Below are 18130 nucleotides of genomic sequence, written 5' to 3'. Positions count from 1 at the left end.
TTGCTTGCCTCAAAACCATAAGTGAAATTACAGGTCAGCTTCAGACACTATGGAACATGCAGCCATTGCAGCCCATCTTGTGACTAGATGGGCCTGGGCTATCTGTTTATTAAACGTGGAGGTACTCCATAAAACCCCCTCCACTAGACTTTTTGGATTCTGCTTCTCCAGAATCTCACATATTACTCCTTTACATTCATGATTACCTCTCATACACAGGTTACTGCTCTTAATCAATTGCAGAAAAGTACAAGAGATCAGACATGCTATACTATTTCTAGCCCTACAGATCTGCAATGATGAGGACCTTTGGGAATCTTCACCCCATACAAACCCAGACTAGTAGTACCATGAAGCACTATATGAATGATAAAGTACCTGAGAAGGGATAAAGGGCTAATGAAGAAGGAAAAGAGACTTAATGGCCCCTGAAGAGGAGGGGAGGAAAGGGAGAACTACAAGGAAAAAAAGGTGGACAGGGTGAAGGGCAGAGGGGCTCTTTTCCATTTTACTAAAACAATTAACATGGAAGTTCACACAGAATTTTCTCACAGTCTTTCTGCTGAAAAATGCATAGAGCCCTCTTAGGCCTCCAGTCAGAAAGCTCAGGAGCAGCAGTGCTCACTGGGATTTGCACCACACACAAATTGAAGAAGATAGGATGCACAGCACAGGTCTGACATGAGAAGAGTCTGCTTCAAACAGCAAAGATGAGTTGAATAGTGGCCATGGACAAGCCAGCACTTTCAGGAGGCAACCCAGTGATGGCAGGTTTGTCATTAACCACACCATAATCATATCCTGTGTAGGATTAAAGCTATGTATAGAACTGGCCATGCCAAAAAGCTGATGTGGAAGTTACACAGTTGAAAAGGTCCTCAGGATGACTGTAAAAAATATACACGTTCAAAGAAAAAGCTGTAATTTCGACAGAAACTTCAGATCTTCAAGCAATCAAAAATAATCTGGTTCAAAATGCTCGTGTCTGACTTCCAAATGATTTCTTAAGCTACACATTGGTAGTCTTTTTCAGTTTAGATTTTGAAGTCTTTGTGACAGCCCTCTTTCTTTTTTATATCCTTCTTTACAACCACAAGTCTAGATATGGTAGCTGCTGCTATTACACCACTCCAGAAGGCAAGGCAGCATGAAAAATACTGTGAGACTCCCAATAAGATTGTTGCCACAATCATTACAATCCATAAATAAGTGTTATTTATTGTAGTTTTTCTGCAAACATTTTGTCTCAGACATATAACTGTTATAGCAACAAGCATCTCTTTCAAAGCAGAAAAAGATCTTATCCTTTTTCCATTTCAGAACTTATGCACAGCTAAATTGACATAGATCTCAGTCGGGTCTGAACTACACCCAAAGAGCTTAATAGATTAATTGTGAAAGCAACCTATCAAATGATCTCTACACATAAAATCTGAGCAGTTTTAAAACCGAGCAAGTTATTCGATTTGAGTAATGCTTAAAACTTAATAAGGTAATAATCAGAATAATAGTCCATTTACAGAACAAAATAGTCAGAAATTATAATCAAATAGTCTATTTCCAGAAATCAAAACTCTGAACTGCTTGAACTACTCTAGCTGTTCAGTGACCTCCTTATGAGCAGTGGTGATATGAACCTAGCAGAGATTTGTAGATTGATAGGAAGAAAATAATAGCCTAATGCTTTGGTTTAGTCCTAAGTAAAATTAAATTTTAATGAGTTTAAGCATTAAACAAAACTGAATGCACTTAAGCAAAACTGATCCACAAAGCTTTTAAGTAGTACTAAGTGAACTACAGAGTACTATAAATTTAGATTATGCCTACATTCACCTGCACTCATAAATCATGGTTATTTGAAAGCTTGAAAACAAAGCACACTCTAAATAGCCCAAATAAAAACAATTAAGAAGCAACATTCTTGTAATCCATCTTGGCAGATACTTTTCATGCAACGACAGAACGAAAAAAGTTCACCATCAAGAAAAGGGATCAATGAAATATTTGTAAACATGTATTTCTGCCAAGAATGGGGAAGAAGTTCATTCTGTTTAAAAGCTCTTACTTTTCCATTGTCTGGTTTCTACTTCATCTTCCCAGTTTTATTGGCAAAATAGTAACAGGAAAAACGGAGGAGGCAAAATTAAAGAAAAGGAGAGACCGCATGTGCATCATAATCTTTGAAGAGATAAACATTGCTTCCGAAGCATAAGACAAAATGTATTTGCCAGAAGACCTGGACAGTTACATAGCTGATGTGCAGCAACACCGAGAATGGCAGAGCTGAGTGGGATGTCACTTAACTGGCTCAGGCACTACTGACAGTAAGGTTGTGGCAGTATGCAGGCCAGCATGATCCAGACATTCAAGGCAACTCAGGAGAACCCAGGAAACTTCAGAGCCCAGGGTTTGCATAAACTGAGGGACCCTAAAATGCTTCAGGCCTCCAACTTAATCACACACCCTGGCAGGATCCCAGCTGCTCCCCATTCCTATATACGCCTTCACTTCCACTGCAGGAAAACTTGGGCTTGAAAGTGATAAGGGAAGGATGCCATAAAACTGCAAGACCTTGGTCTGGACAGGTAGGGACAATAACTGCACAAACCAGAGGAGATCTACAGGGTGCAACAGTTTTGAAGTTGAGGCTCACCTAACTGAGCTCATCCCTGACTTCAGAATAAAAATGGCTAAATTAAAGCTAGCATTCATATGCATACATCAATCATATCCTTTGACTGCTCTGTGGACATTCCTGGGCAGACAATCTTCATGCCTACGGGGAGATAAAATGTCCATCACCCTCACGGTAGAGCAGAGGTCTCTGACCAACATGCCAGAATGGGGCAACACAAGTACACGTATATAATAAACACATTGGCCCAAATGGCTGGCACAACAGCAGTGTTTCATTGCCATTCCTAGCTCAGTGACATGTAGAGGTACGTCAGTTTTGGTATAAGGTTTTGCTGCTACATGAGAGGAGCAGTTTCTGCCTTGTCAGCTAACAATCAGGGCTTGGGTCCAAAGAGTTGAGAAGATACCAGGTTATGACCTTCCTTCTTCTCCAGGTCAAAAGCTGGAAGAGGGCCACACCTGTGCTGTAAGGTCTCCCATTGAGCATGGAGAGTACAGTTCATTTGGGTTTCAGCTTCCTTTATGTTCAGTACATCCAGGCTTGCTCTTATGCTAGCAGTACAGTGAACAACACAGACAGGTACACTCTTCTGTACACTTTTAAGGGCTATGCGGACCTATACTAACGCATGTGCCCTTTCTCCACCTGACATTTAAAGAATGAAGCCTGTCAACAGCTGAAATAAGGCAACCAGTATAAAAAAGGCAAGTGTGTTAGAATTTCTTTTCCCCAATATTATAGATATATAATATTATATAAATATATTTGTGCTGCCATCCAGAGGGACCTGGACAGGCTGGAGAGCTGGGCGGGGAATAACTTGATGAAATATAACAAGGGAAAGTGCAGAGTCCTGCATCTGGGCAGGAACAACCCCAGGTTCCAGTATAGATTGGGGAACGACCTGTTAGAGAGCAGTGTAGGGGAGAGGGACCTGGGGGTCCTGGTGGACGACAGGGTGACCATGAGCCGACACTGTGCCCTTGTGGCCAAGAAGGCCAATGGCATCCTGGGTTGTATTAGAAGGGGGGTGGTTAGTAGGTCGAGAGAGGTCCTCCTTCCCCTCTACTCTGCCCTGGTGAGACCTCATCTGGAATATTGTGTCCAGTTCTGGGCCCCTCAGTTTAAAAAGGACAGGGACCTGCTGGAGAGAGTCCAGCGCAGGGCAACTAAGATGATTAAGGGAGTGGAGCATCTCCCTTATGAGGAAAGACTGAGGGAGCTGGGTCTCTATAGTTTGGAGAAGAGGAGATTGAGGGGTGACCTTATTAGTGTATATAAATATATAAAGGGGGAGTGTCACGAGGATGGAGCCAGGCTCTTTTCAGTGGCAAACAATGAAAGGACAAGGGGAAATGGGTACAAATTGGAGCACAAGAGGTTCCACTTGAACCTGAGAAGAAACTTCTTCTCAGTGAGGGTGACGGAACACTGGAACAGGCTGCCCAGGGAGGTTGTGGAATCTCCTTCTTTGGAGACATTCAAGACCCGCCTGGACACGTTCCTGTGTAACCTTATCTAGGTGTTCCTGCTCCGGCAGGGGGATTGGACTAGATGATCTTTTGAGGTCCCTTCCAATCTCTAACCTACTGTGATACTATGATACTGTGATATATTCTCTGTGATCAAAACCACTGCCTGTAATCTGGCAAGCTTTAAAGACAGGTTTCTTTGCTTTGTCAGACAATGCCTGCATTTTCATTTAAGGTGGTTGACCAGATCTCAGCTCACTTTCTTGGCAGTGGTCTTAATGTAGCATGGCAGCTCCTGCCTGATTTTGCTGCAGAATGTGTGCTTTTCCCTCATGATTTAGTTGCTGTGCTTTTAGAAAAGGTACAGAACCAGCACAACTACATGGTCACCTCTAAACTAGGCAGAAAGGCTAAGCCACACAGCACTGGCCACGTTGCATTTGCAAGATGCGTATTTCGGCAGCTTCACTGGATAGACGTATTTTCACATCTTTGTGTCAAAACCAACTCCTTATTCTTGGGTGAAGAGGAAGCAATTATCCCTTGTTTATCAAAACTGTTGTGTGTCAGGCTAACCAACAGGTTGCTGAATGGACTTGTTGAATCTGAAATCACTTCTGATGCATGGCTGAGGCCCCTCAGCACCCTGCAAGGTATGCATGACTGTGAATGGAAATGTGTATGGGAAGAGGGGGAGGTGCTTTGGCCCCCATCTTGGCTTGCCTCCTTTTTCATGGAAGATGGGTTTGAGCTAACAGTTCAGGAATCCACTCATGCATACTGCTGAGTGAGGTGCAAAGGCATGTCACATCAGCCATCTCCGAGATGAGCTGCAGTTCTCCCAGTCCCTTCATAACAGCCTCATGCAATTGCCTGGCTCTATCTTCTCTCTCCCCACCTCCAGACACCCTGCACTGCAGATGCAGATAGAGCTCTCCTTTGCCTAAAGTACAGCTGGTTTGATATGGCACATAACTCTGTGGGACTGAGGCAGACTCAAGAAAAAAACAGGAGCTGCAACAGGACAGAAACTGAAGCAGAACTGAGAGTCCTGCTCTACCTATCTTCCAGGTATGAGCTTAAAGATATGGTTATTACTTAACTTGCTAATGCAGTTTTTTAGCACAGGACACCGTAATGCAGTCCTAACCATCACCTTTAAGAGACACAGCCCTTATCTCACTTACTTCTTCTTATTGCACAGATAATGCAGAGACACGGACAGAATATAGGCAAGAAAGAAAAAAAACTGCTATGTTGCTAGGAAACTAATTCAGAAAACACGGACGATACTTACAGGGTAAGGTTGAACAACAGTAAGGAGAATTGATTCTTTGCAGCTTCTATAAAAAGAAGAAAAAAAAGTAAAATCAAGTAAAATTTCATGCTTTTATTCACTACAGATAACCAGCTCTTCTTTTTCATGAAGAAAACTGCAGTAATACGGAAAAATGTTTATTACATTGACAGCAGAGAATTGCAGAGATTAGTAATATGCCAAAATAACAATGAATGTTAAAACCCAAGTTTTTCCCATTCTGAAACATTGATTTGACTTAACTTTATGGTTTATATTATGAAATATTTGCTTCATTAGTGAGAATGCTATGCTGAAATAACGGTTTTCTCCAGCAAGAATGGAAAGAATGGAATAACATTTGATTAATCCTATCAGTTCAACATCTCTACAGTACAAACTTCTTTCACCTACTTTACAAATGCAAGTCAAATTTTATACCATTTAGCTTTTGTACACTTAATGCCAAATTTATATCAAGACAGCAGTGTTCTCAGAATGAAAATGATGACAAAATTTAGCCCCCCTTTCTTCTCTAGTGCACCTTCATAAAAGTTTAATATTTGGTGAATACACCAACCAAAATTTTTGTTTTTACAAGACAGCTAATGAAAGATATTTTTTTTTTTTTAATTGAACAGCTCTTCTTCAGGATGAAACCAGTATGGAAAACCTATAAGCAGTGCTAAAAGTCCCCAGCTGATTTACAGGATAAAGAGAATAAATTATTAGGAATCTTGATATGATCAATTTGTCTAGACAAATAACAAATGTATATTATTTTGACTACTGGTGGGCAGTTTGTGGGGGTGGATAAGTAAGGCTAAAGTAGCAGAAGAAGGAAGAAAAGTCAGAGTCAATATCTCTTATTACATTGTTGGTCAGATGGTTGCTGAGGGCAAGATTAGCTAAGAAAAGGCCAGTTGCCATTTTGTTGAGATGGAGTTGATTTTCTGTTGGTTTTACTACTTTCAAACCCAATTAATTGCTTATTGATGTGATTTATTCCCTGGCTAGGTGAAGTGCAACTGATGTGGCATGCCTGACCTGTTCAGCAGAACTAACTAAATCACACTGTACTGGTTTCATACACTGTCACCTTGTATGCATATTCACACCACTGATAAAGCCATGAATCATGCAAGGGACAAGGTGTGACCAAGTATCTCTTAACTAAAAAAGAATCTGTTAAGCTTCAATTTTTACTCCTCTTATTAAATACTTATATCATTACAATAAAAGAGTATTCAAAAATATTCAAAATAAAAAATAAAAGAGTTTTCAAAAGGAGGGATTGAAGGCTTTGGTTGATTATCTGTGCTTGGAATAACAGAAATAAAATTAAGTTCAAAAGTCAAAAAAAAAAAAAAAGAGGCTCTACATGTGGTGAAAATTAAATATCCTGCCAAAAACCAGTATAAATTTATCCCCTTTTGATATCATTATAACTACTTTAAGGAATTTCTTACTATTATTCCTCATTTCAATAAAGCACGTTCCAAAGCTAAACTCCAGAAATTATTTATTCAATCATGTAACAGCCTTTATCCACATCGCTCATATTTCTGAAAATTTACAGTTCATTTTTAAGGTCTGTAAGATACAGTTTTGGAAATCTCCACAATTAGTCTTTATTTATTATTCTCCACTATTATTCTTGAAGAGTTTATAATTTATAGTTTTGTGAAAAATACAGCCTATTTTGGCTAACAACAGGATTCCCTCTACTGTTTTTCTATTCTACCTACCACATTTTTGGGAATCAGAAATGCATGATAAGAAACATAATTCACTTCAGGAATCTCACAGTCACATGCTATCCATATCTATTTAATTTGTCATCTTGATATTAATCTAGGCATACAAGTAGACAGAAGAGTCCATGGTTGTTAGCTATGGGATTAACTGCAGCTCTGTGATAACTACTCCATGCCCAACCGACCTCTTCAATTACTTTCAACCCACTAATTTAAGTTTCTTGTGAAACATGAGATTACCACCACCCCTGCCCTCCTGTGCTCTGGCTGCCTTAAGAGATGCACCTTTAAAAGAGAAAATCAGCTTCTGAAAATGGTTTTCAGCTCTTCCTTATTCTTGGATTAAACCTGTCTGGGTGCCAATGTAGGCCAGATTCATTCTAGACTGACAAGAGCTTTCTTACACCAAAAAGTCAAAAGTTTTATTTTGGGGACAGGACTTTCTTAGAGGATAGTCACTTGCATTGGAAGGACATACAACACTTGAGACTATAAAAAGGCCATTTGGAGTATCTGGATCCAAGCATGTTACACGTACACAAAGCCAGTGTCAAGCACACATACAGTCCCCCTTATTATAAGTGAAAACATTTTCTGTAAAACACATGTTATATACAAAACACAGCACAGTTACAGGAGAAATAAATGTTTTATCAGCACCTTTTTGACCTGCAGTACTCAATTACAACTCCACCACTTATTTTAAAACCTTCTCAACTCATGATGACAAAACTCTATACCACAGCACATTCCCTTCTACTTCCAATAGGGTTAGCAAATCCTAAATGACAACCCTTGCACAGTACTGGAGACTGTCAATCATACCATTTATGATTACTTATATATGTATTGTCATCATAATTACATATATCCTCATAAAGGAAAAACAATGGAATCCCTGATCATGTACTGTGAACTCTAAGTTTTATAGCTTAAATGTATGTATAAATACATATGTCTATGTGTGCCAGTAGAACATGTAAGCAGTTTAGATTAGTTACATAAATTATGTATGTCAGCAGACTTCAATGTGAGCTATTTCTCTTAAACCACTTCTAAAAAAATCCATTTGCAGTCTTACTTTCTCCCTGGTATTGTCTTTCTGCCTTTAAGAATGTGACAAAAATAAAAGAATATATATTACAGATATTTTATTACCTTTCATACTCACTTAACTACAACCTGATTATTTCTCTTTCAAATCTACATATTTTTTAGAGTTACTCAAGACAAGAACATATGGAACTCCAAGCTTGGACAAGAGCTGCAGATCTTCTGAGTGCTCTGCCATCTGACCAGCTAACACTAACACCACAATAAAATATCATGACGTTTCTTTCACTTCCTGACATTTGAAGCAAATGGTGAGAATAAGGCTTAAATTTGAAAACTCCAGTGGGAGTTTCAGCAGTTTATCTCTCTGTCCTTCCCTGTGTCCCCTGTCATGCTTGTACCCGTTCTTCCTAGTCCTTACAGCTACTTAAGCTGTAACAAGGAGAGAATATAGATAGCTTGAGAATCAAATTAAGGTGCATTATAAAGGTTAAAGTTGTATTACTAAGTATCACACATCAGGCTACATGAGGTATTATCATTCAGCTACAATGCCAGCTGTTGACTTTATCTGTGAACTTACAGTTGGAAATATTTCTCTCTTCGTTCTAACTGCATGTGAGGGCAGACAAGGGCCATAGGGGGAGCTCCCAATATATAAACCACATAGAATAAATGGCTCTGTTCTTAGTATGCATCCTACAGCAAACATAGAATATGAATAAAGAGAAAATATGTTACCTGTACTCAAGAACTGAGACTGGAAAATTATTGTATACCCTAATTTAGTATCTTTTAGCAATTTTACATACTAGAGGAGTACTTTGTTTCTATAGCAGTGAAGATGAACAAATTAGAATTGACATATAACAAACACTATAATTTACAGGGAATATAATTAAGAAAAATCTTTCTCTTAACCACAACATCCCTGTTTTACTCATACCAAAAATGAATTTCTGAAACTCTTGTTTTGAAATGCTTTGTTCATTGCTATTTCAGGATCCTCTGTTTCCCTTTGGGTCTTGCTATTGATGAGAAAGGTCCGCATTTCCAAATTATGGAGTGTGATACCATGATTTGCAGTATGCTTCACACTGCATTTTTGAAGCAAGGAAATAGAAATCAGTGGGTCAAAACCTAACTACAAAATGTAACAGGTTTCTTCAAACACTCTATTCAAAGGAAAGTGGAGTTGATCTTCAAATTCTAGCATCTAGGCTAGAGAAAAACAATTCAGCATTTGAATGTCTCTCAATATTATGACAATTAAGACAGTAATAATGAACAAAGAGTGTGCAAAGTCACTCTACTGTAGTACACTAAAAATTATTTCAAAAGGATCATTTTGATTTGAGCTGTATATAAGTTTTTACAAAAAATCTGTTTTACAGAAGTTATCTTAACCTAGGGAAACTCAAAATTTCAATTCTCCAGACTTTTGTCATAAACAACAGTTATAAAACCATAGAATAGTTAGGGTTGGAAAGGACCTTAAGATCATCAAGTTCCAACCCCCCTGCCATGGGCAGAGACACCTCACCCTAAACCATGTCACCCAAGGCTTCGTCCAACCCAGCCTTGAACACTGCCAGGGATGGAGCATTCACAACTTCCCTGGGCAACCCATTCCAGTGCCTCACCACCCTCACAGTAAAGAATTTCTTCCTTATAGTCAATCTAAACTTCCCCTGTTTAAGTCTTAACCCATTACCCCTTGTCCTATCATTACAGTCCCCAATGAGGAGTCCCTCCCTAGCATCCCTATATGCCCCCCTTCAGATACTTGAAGGCTGCTATGAAGTCTCCACGCAGCCTTCTCTTCTCCAGTCTGAGCAGACCCAACTTTCTCAGCCTGTCTTCATACGGGAGGTGCTCCAGTCCCCTGATCATCCCCGTGGCCCTCCTCTGGACTTGTTCCAACAGATCCATGTCCTTTTTATGTTGAGGACACCAGAACTTCACACAATACTCCAGGTGAGGTCTCACGAGAGCAGAGTAGAGGGGCAGGATCACCTTCTTCGACCTGCTGGTCACACTCCTTTTGATGCAGCCCAGGATACAGTTGGCTTTCTGGGCTGCAAGTGCACACTGAAGCCGGCTCATGTTCATTTTCTCATCGACCAACACCCCCAAGTCCTTCTCTGCAGGGCTGCTCTGAATCTCTTCTCTGCCCAGCCTGTAGCTGTGCCTGGGACTGCTCCAACTTAGGTGTAGGAGTTTGCATTTGGCATGGTTCCTCTGGAAAAGAACAGTCTGCCCCAGAGTTCCACCTAGATTTATTTCCAGTGCTGGAGACATCCTGGAAGGACTTTGGTGGGACAGAGTATACCCATCTTAATCCAGCATTACCACATCCTCTGTGGTTATCACATAGCCCCCTCCACCAGTGTGCCTCTGGGTCTTCCAGTGATGTAAACCTGTCTGAGTGAACTAGGGGAACTTTAATAAGCTACCAGATAGACACCCATGAAACAACATAGAGGGATGGGGTGAGACAGCTTTTAAGAAGCCTGTACTTTTTCATAAGGCTATTTCTGCACAGGAGAAACAGTGCTGTGAAAACACACATACACACACGCTAAAATTCCTCTAGCAAAAGCCATGGCATGTGGGGCTCTTCCCTTTCTGTTTCCAAAGGTAACACTGCACACACAAACTACAGGCAACGTTTCCATGACTCAGTAGTTTCTAACTGAGAAGTACAATAAATTAAACCAGGCTGGAAGCCATGCTACTGCAGGCCTCTTGATTGCACCTCCTTATAGATGAATGTTGTCTTAGTAGCAGGTGAAGAAACTGACCTCTCCAAGCCTAGGAGGATATTTTCCAGTCACAGAAAATTATACTTTCTCAAGAGACTGTCAATAAATGGTGCAAGAACTGCTTTGAAGGGTGGCAGTGTGATTTCAGTCTCTGCCTGTCCAGCTGGCTGCACTGACATCTGGAAGTCCCTCTCAAGATCCTGTACACAAACAGAGATGGACGTTCCTGCCATCATGCTACACAGACGAGGCAGGGTATGCCACATGTGGCATTACGTCCAGAACTCCATCTCAAAAGACAGTTGCAGGAGTGCAACAGGCAAGAAATGTAGCAAGAGGCTCATGAAATAAGGCATACTGCTACAAAGGTGAAGTGTGAGATCCCAGTTTGGGGAGGAAGGGTAACATTGCATGGTATATAGATAGAGAAGATGGGATGTGAGGCCAAGGCCTTGATTTTGCGGGCAGAAACAGGAGGAACAACCTAAGAGATAAATGGGAACATCAGATTAGATGCTGTTTTTCCTGGGGATGACAGAGCATAGGACACAAAGCCAGTGGCATTTAGGTCTTATTTTTGGAGACAAGGGAAGGTGTATGGAAATCCCTGGCATCAGATGGCAGAGGGATCACATTTGGAAATATGGTGGATGCTTCTTGTACTGCTGTTAACAGTATTACCTGCCCTTGGCCTCACTATCGATGCAGTGAAATACTCTTGACATCAAAGCAACTTCAATTTGTGAACTTCTAAACCCTACAGTTTAATTTGCATAGCCCTGCTGCTTCACAAGGTCCTTAAAATTTAAGTCTGCCATTAAATATGTGAGGACTTGCTGTGGCAGAAGCAATCTGCACAAGAATCTGGGAATTTTATAGCGTTAATGTTCGAAAGTCTAAGCTCTAAAAACTCTGCAAGTAATGGATGCTTGAAATGACCATTGCCACATAAAATATAAAACATATAAGCATGAGATTATTACTGCACTGCAGGATCAAACAGTAGCTGAAACAGAGCTGAGAGAAAAGATACTCTGATTTGAACATAAATAACTTCAATAATAGCATACAGAAAATTACTGTCAAAGCAAATAGCACTTCATATAAATGTTCGCGTCTTTAAAGGTCTGGCATGGTGTGAAAGTCAATCTTTAAAACTGTCACAGCCTGCAGCTGGTACTAATTGGAACCCTTGTTGGCAGTCTCCATAAGGGGCCCAGGAGCAAGCGTGTCTGCAGGCTAAATTATGTTTGCTTCCTCCGATAGAAGTGGTACCTTCATATCATGGCTGTGGGACACTGGTGGGCTTTCATACAGGAGATGCCATTTCAGATGCTTCTGCAGTAAAGGCTTTGTGAATAAAAAAGCCTCCCATTCTATAAGGATGTCCATCTGTCAAGCTTTCATATATACCAAATTCCCTCTGTTTTATCCTTTATCAGCACTGTGGCAAGGTGAGCCCTATAAAGAAGCTATTCTTGATTTTCAGTGCTTTATGAAGACCTATATTTACCTCTAGCCAAAATAATCCTCCTCTGCACAAATACCCATAGTTTCCCAGTTGCTTATATTCTCAACTTTAAGGCTATTATCTTTGTAACTGAGTCACCAAAATGGTAGTCAAACAGTAAATAGCTGTGCATGCTGTAAAAGAGTGCATTGGTAAGGCTGCTTGAATATCAACAGCAGCGTTACACACCTAACTGCTGAGCAATGTTACTTGCAGTCCTCTGCCAGACAGTGTATTACCAGCTCCTTCTTACTACATTTGCCCTCAGTTAATTCTGGAGTGCAACTCTTAGCATCAGCAATATGTGGAAAACACTTCATTGACTGGGCCACCTTCCTTAGGCAACCGTTTTCCTGCTTGATGGTGTCCCTCAGCCCCTGAGAGGGGTTAAACCTCAAAACAGAGTAGAGAACGAACCAGGAGTTACTAAGACAGAGTTCTGTACCCCAACAGAAACAGTATGTGCTCGTTTTGGCCAATGTGAAAATGGAGAGCCAGATGGCTATGCATGTATATCTGATAGACCGAGACTTTCACCAAGTCCAACTATTAGCATGCTACTGCCACACAATCACAGCATAAATTACTTCATGCTGCATGAAGATGCCATGCTGCCAAGAAGAAAAGTGTAGCGCTTACTCCCCTACAAATTAATTGTTCAGCTGTCCTCTTCTAATTAGTCTTTCTACACATTAATTTTAAAGGTTCAAAGAAAGATAAAGCAGGATAATACTGGTCTCTCAGGTCACTCATCCAGGCCAACGTTTCAGTGCTAGTTTTCCTATCATTAACTGCTGAAGCCTCAGAAGCTCTGAGAAGTTAATTCTCAAAGTCTACTGAACAAAGCATAATATAAGCCAGCTGCAAGATATCAAATGATGAGACATCTTCAGGAATGGTGAAATGGATCTGCTATATAATACTATCAAAGTAAATTATTTACAGAACAGGGTGGTCTTACCATAAAAAGGGGAGTTCTACTCTCTAGAATATTTTCTTCTTTATTTGTCAGACTATGTTGTTTCCATTAGACTGCAGTGACTTCTAAGCATTTTGAGTCAGCCCTTTTAGACAGGGTGAGCTAAGTGCAATGCTGTTTTCACATACTGCACTGTCCACGTGCAGAACATGGCAGGCATGCAATGGCTGGCAACTGCAACCATGACTCGGGTAAGCTAAACCTATGCATTCAACTTGAGAACACTTATCTTTTGCACTAATATACTTACTGAGGACTCCCAGAAACTTGGACTGTATTGAAACATCAAGGTTGCAGAACAAAATGGACAGCATGGTAGATTCTAACCTTTCCACAAAATCCAAGCGAGTGCTGACATGAAAGATTATACTTTGAAATAGTGGCATGAACCAATTCTCTGGTACAGCTACCAAAGACCTAGGAATGATTACATCTACTTTGATTACTACATCATTTCTTATCTTTAACTTTCAAAAACTGAGCTACCCTGGCTCAGTTACAGTCTCATTCATGGTCACAGCAAAGTCTAATTTGAGAAAGGCTTCTTATTTTCTAATTTTCTGTAAATACATCTGGATGTTCAAACTGATCACATTTACCTAGGAGAGGGAAAGAAAAGGACTACAACACCTTGAGTGCATTTCTGTATAGGTCCCACATGTTCTACTACATTATCTGAATTAGATTAAGAGAGGCTTTCTTGTGCATTACTGAATCTCCAGCAGTTGCTTAGACATCTTGATGCAGTCACATAGCCACTTGAATTTTTACTTCAGTAGTGGAAACAGACAAAATAATGAAGCTTAGATGACTGAAGAAAATTATGAGGTAGCTTTCCAAACCTTGAAAATTTGTGTTACTCTGTTCACTAATCTCAGTGCAAAAGAGAGACTGAAATTATGATCTAGCAATTGAGGTATGTTTCAGAGAGCAAATGTAACTCCAATATTCACATAATCAAGCCTTGCTGGTTTCTTTTTTTGTTTTTTCTTCCAAAGAGACACCATATTAATTTTCACTTCAGAAAGAAATTCCTTCTTCTACTGGTTTATTTTTAATGTATTTTTTTGGTGATACTATCTTAGAAAGTGTCAGTCATCCTTTACTTCATTTTTTTTTTCCTCTAGTCTGACTGCAGAACTCTCATACCCCAAGGGAAGAGAAAATTTTAATTTCATCTATACTGATCTACTTCTCTTTAAGTGCCAGAACAGCATGCTCTTGGTGAGGACATTTGGAGAATGGGGGGAAAAAAGAATAAAAGACAAATAATAATTCTTTGAATAGTCACACATATCAGGGAAAAATTCAGTGGCAAAAGGCCAACAGCTACTGTGACGGTTTTACAATACACTGAATCAGGCTTCCAGTACACAGAGGCTTTCAAGGCCAGGCTGGATGTGGTTCTGAGCAACCTGATCTAGTTGAAGATGTCCTGGCTCATTGCAGAGTGTTTGGACTAGATGGTCTTTGAAGGACCCTTCCAACCCAAGCTATTGTAGGTTCTATTATACTGAAAAATCTAAAGACATGAGCTGCACAGCTCTGGAGCAGTGTATGAACAGTGTCTACCAGTGCCAGAGTGCTCAGAAACTTCAATAAAACAGGTTTTATACATGATCAGCTATTGTCATTCTTCGGCAAATGCCATAAAGTTAGCACAATAATCTACAAAAGCTTCATGACACATATAATGGTGAATTTCACAGAAATTTAGCTCCATGCCCAGGTTAAACTGCACTGGTGATCGAACAAGCAGGGTGCAGCTCTGCTACCACAAACCACAAAACGAAAACTGGACTGACTAGTAAGTGCTTAACAATGACATGAAAGAATGTGAAGAGAAATGCACTTGCAGTGATGGTTACAGCATCTTCTGGCAGCAGACAAGGCAACACTGCTGCCTTCCACAGTGAAATCCTGCTGCCTTCCACAACAAACCCCTGCCTTTAGTGGAGCTCTTTGCCTATCAACTCATGACAAAAATCAGGCAGTAGATATACTGACATTAATATAATGTAAATATTACTTTGTTAGTTCTTCTAATCTTTCAGCTGTCTCCCCCTGCCTGATTTTGGTCATAGATGGACATACATTGGACAGAGAATAGATTTACCGTATATGCTGGTTCAGTACCTTGCAGTGAAGTTTGATTAATATTGATAGTATGGCATTTAAGAGATCAATGCAAACAGCAAGTCAATAAAATGCATTATCTAATGCCAAACACTTTGAAGAAATAATTATGGCAATGAATTAAAATAATCACTAGTATAAACTTGCTATTCCTCACCTTTAAAAATAAGTAACTGAAATAAAAGTTTAAGATATCAGAAATGTAGAGGAGTGATGCCTGTATTAATAAGATTGCAAAAGAGATCTATGGGAGTTACATATTAAAGAGGACAAAGATCACTAAAGGTGAGAAAATATTAAACATATTTTTATTATGTGACAAATTAGCCATAATCTTTTATGATCAGAGCTTCATTTTCATTTGACTGAAGCATTAGAAACCATTACAGCTGCTATTCGTAATCTATACAGCACTGACATTTCCACTTTCAGGTTAGGGCATTGTGTATGTAGTAATGAAAAGTCAGGCATTCACATGCATCCCTCATTCCTGCAGCTATTCAATTTTTTCTTTTCCTTAGTGCTTTTCAAAAAGCAGAACATCAGATAAAACTTGCTGATTAAACGTTAAATGCCTTCGGATCATCTTGTTTTAGAGTTATCTGAGCTTTTATTAATAATGCATAACATTCACATAGGACTATTTTCTGTCAGAAGTCAAACTCCTTCACAGAATTTATCTTAGCTCTAAGTAATACAGCCAATAAAGAAAAAGAAATTAAGAAGGGGAGATATATTCATAAATGAGATAAAGTTCTTGAATTCTGAAGAATATCATATTTTCAAGCACTATGATGTATATTGTTCTCAGTTTGGTATTACTGGTTTTATTATTGCTCCTTAAGAAAAACAGTCATTCAAAAAGTAAGTGGTCCTTTTCTTTCAGATGCCTGTACACTATTATTATTGCTTTTAAATCTTATATGCTTTTTTGGAACCAGACTATCTGATCCAATCTAAAAGCATCTCTAGTCTTTGTTATGGAACACATTGTTACTACTATTTTTAAAATAATTAAAGATTGACAGAAACAGTTTTAAGAAATAAATGTTCCAACAAAAGATTCATTCAATTTTTCACTAAGAGAAGTTTCAGTGGTCAGTGTCTTGAGTTTTGTGGGTTTATTATTATTTCTATTATTATTTCTGCAAGGTTAGACAGTTCATGGATACTGAGTTGCAGAGACTAATGCAGCGTGATTTTTGCTTACTGAGTCTGGAATAGAAAGCTGATTGGTTGGATGCCAAAGACATATCCATGTGTCACAGAAACAGTTTAAGTGACGGCAAATGTGATTTTATGATGATTTGGCTGGGCTGCCAAAAAGGCTACTCTTCTTAAGCTACCATGCATGCGGCACAATAATTCAGATAGCAGCAGTCCTGATGTTCAAAGTGTTTATCCACATCTGTACCCCAAACCATCATTTAATATATTTAAGATGCAGACTGATATGAAGAGAAATTGAGTCGGAATTGTTGCCAGACAATTAAACACTAGCTTCAGTTAAGTTGCATAAGTTATTAAAGAGTCCTGCCATGAACATGTACCATATATCCAGAACATTTTAAATCCAAAGGTTCACACCCTTTGTTTTTATTTTTTTCTCTTTTTCTAAGGATTTTTATTTATTGTGCTAGAATCAATAAGGTATGTCTTTAAAAATCTATTCTATTTAAAGCTCTGTGCAACCTTTCAAAATCATATTTTTAATTTTCATCTGATACATCTAACTATTTATGCTGGTTAACTTAATGATGCATTTACGGTGTTATATTTTTTTCCCTTTTTTATTATTACAACTACATAATTTGCTTTACGTTTTCTGTGAGACAAAGAATCACTAATACACGTCTCACTGAAAAGTTAGAATGCAAATGTACGCTGAACATAGATGCGGTCCTTAAGAAAAAGCTTAAATTACACTTCTAAAGAAATCCTTCCTTAATAAATACAAAAATGTTGCAAAATATAAAGGGCAAAGGAATACTTGAAAAGGGGAGAAGAAAATTACCCTGTGGATGCAAACCAAGCATGAAATGCTGAATGGCTGCATCCACATCCACACAGGAAATGAAGACATTAATTGCAGTGCAGTTGGATGCACCAGTGTGAGCTTTATTCTAGATATGATGGGTAACAACAGTCATAAAATACAATGCTTCTCTCCTCATTATCAATTTTACCCCCGAAAAAGCCCACCCACACTTGCAGAGCCAAGCCAGTGCTTCGTTATCTGTACCAGACAGATAAAAGTTCACTCAAGGATACGATTTGCACATGTGCTGCACTGGGGCCAGCCCCAGCCCACTGCTTCTGCAGCATTGCCATGCTCTGTGCTGCAGCAAAAAAAGAAAAAAAAGGGATGAAAATTAACCAGTTTTATCACTGTCCTCTCCTGCTCCTTAGAAGCTGTGGGTAACAGGACTGAAGAGAAGGACAGCAAAATGCCTGCTCTTTACAAAAATGGTGAGGGGGAGGAGGGAAGCTGTTCGTGGGGGAGGCAAATACATAAACTCAACA

The 18130-nt window shown here is 39.3% G+C and overlaps 1 protein-coding gene across 7 annotated transcripts in view; it reads right to left on the bottom strand.

Annotated features, from left to right (window-relative positions):
* FRMPD4 (FERM and PDZ domain containing 4) overlaps positions 1–18130 on the bottom strand; it is a 309704-nt gene that overhangs the window by 26454 nt on the left and 265120 nt on the right. For all 7 annotated transcript variants that reach the window (XM_061364429.1, XM_061364430.1, XM_061364425.1 and 4 more), the window contains one exon: positions 5408–5453. In XM_061364429.1, coding sequence (XP_061220413.1) covers positions 5408–5453 — 46 coding nt within the window. The remainder of the gene's footprint in view (positions 1–5407; positions 5454–18130) is intronic.

This window comes from Neopsephotus bourkii, unplaced genomic scaffold, assembly GCF_033783945.1.
Source record: "Neopsephotus bourkii isolate Nb327-2 ecotype Australia unplaced genomic scaffold, CSIRO-AGI_Nbou_v1 NB_1234, whole genome shotgun sequence".
In the NCBI taxonomy this organism is placed as follows: Eukaryota; Metazoa; Chordata; class Aves; order Psittaciformes; family Psittacidae; genus Neopsephotus; species Neopsephotus bourkii.
Note: the sequence above shows the minus strand (reverse complement) of the source record. Positions and strands in the feature narration are given on the sequence as shown.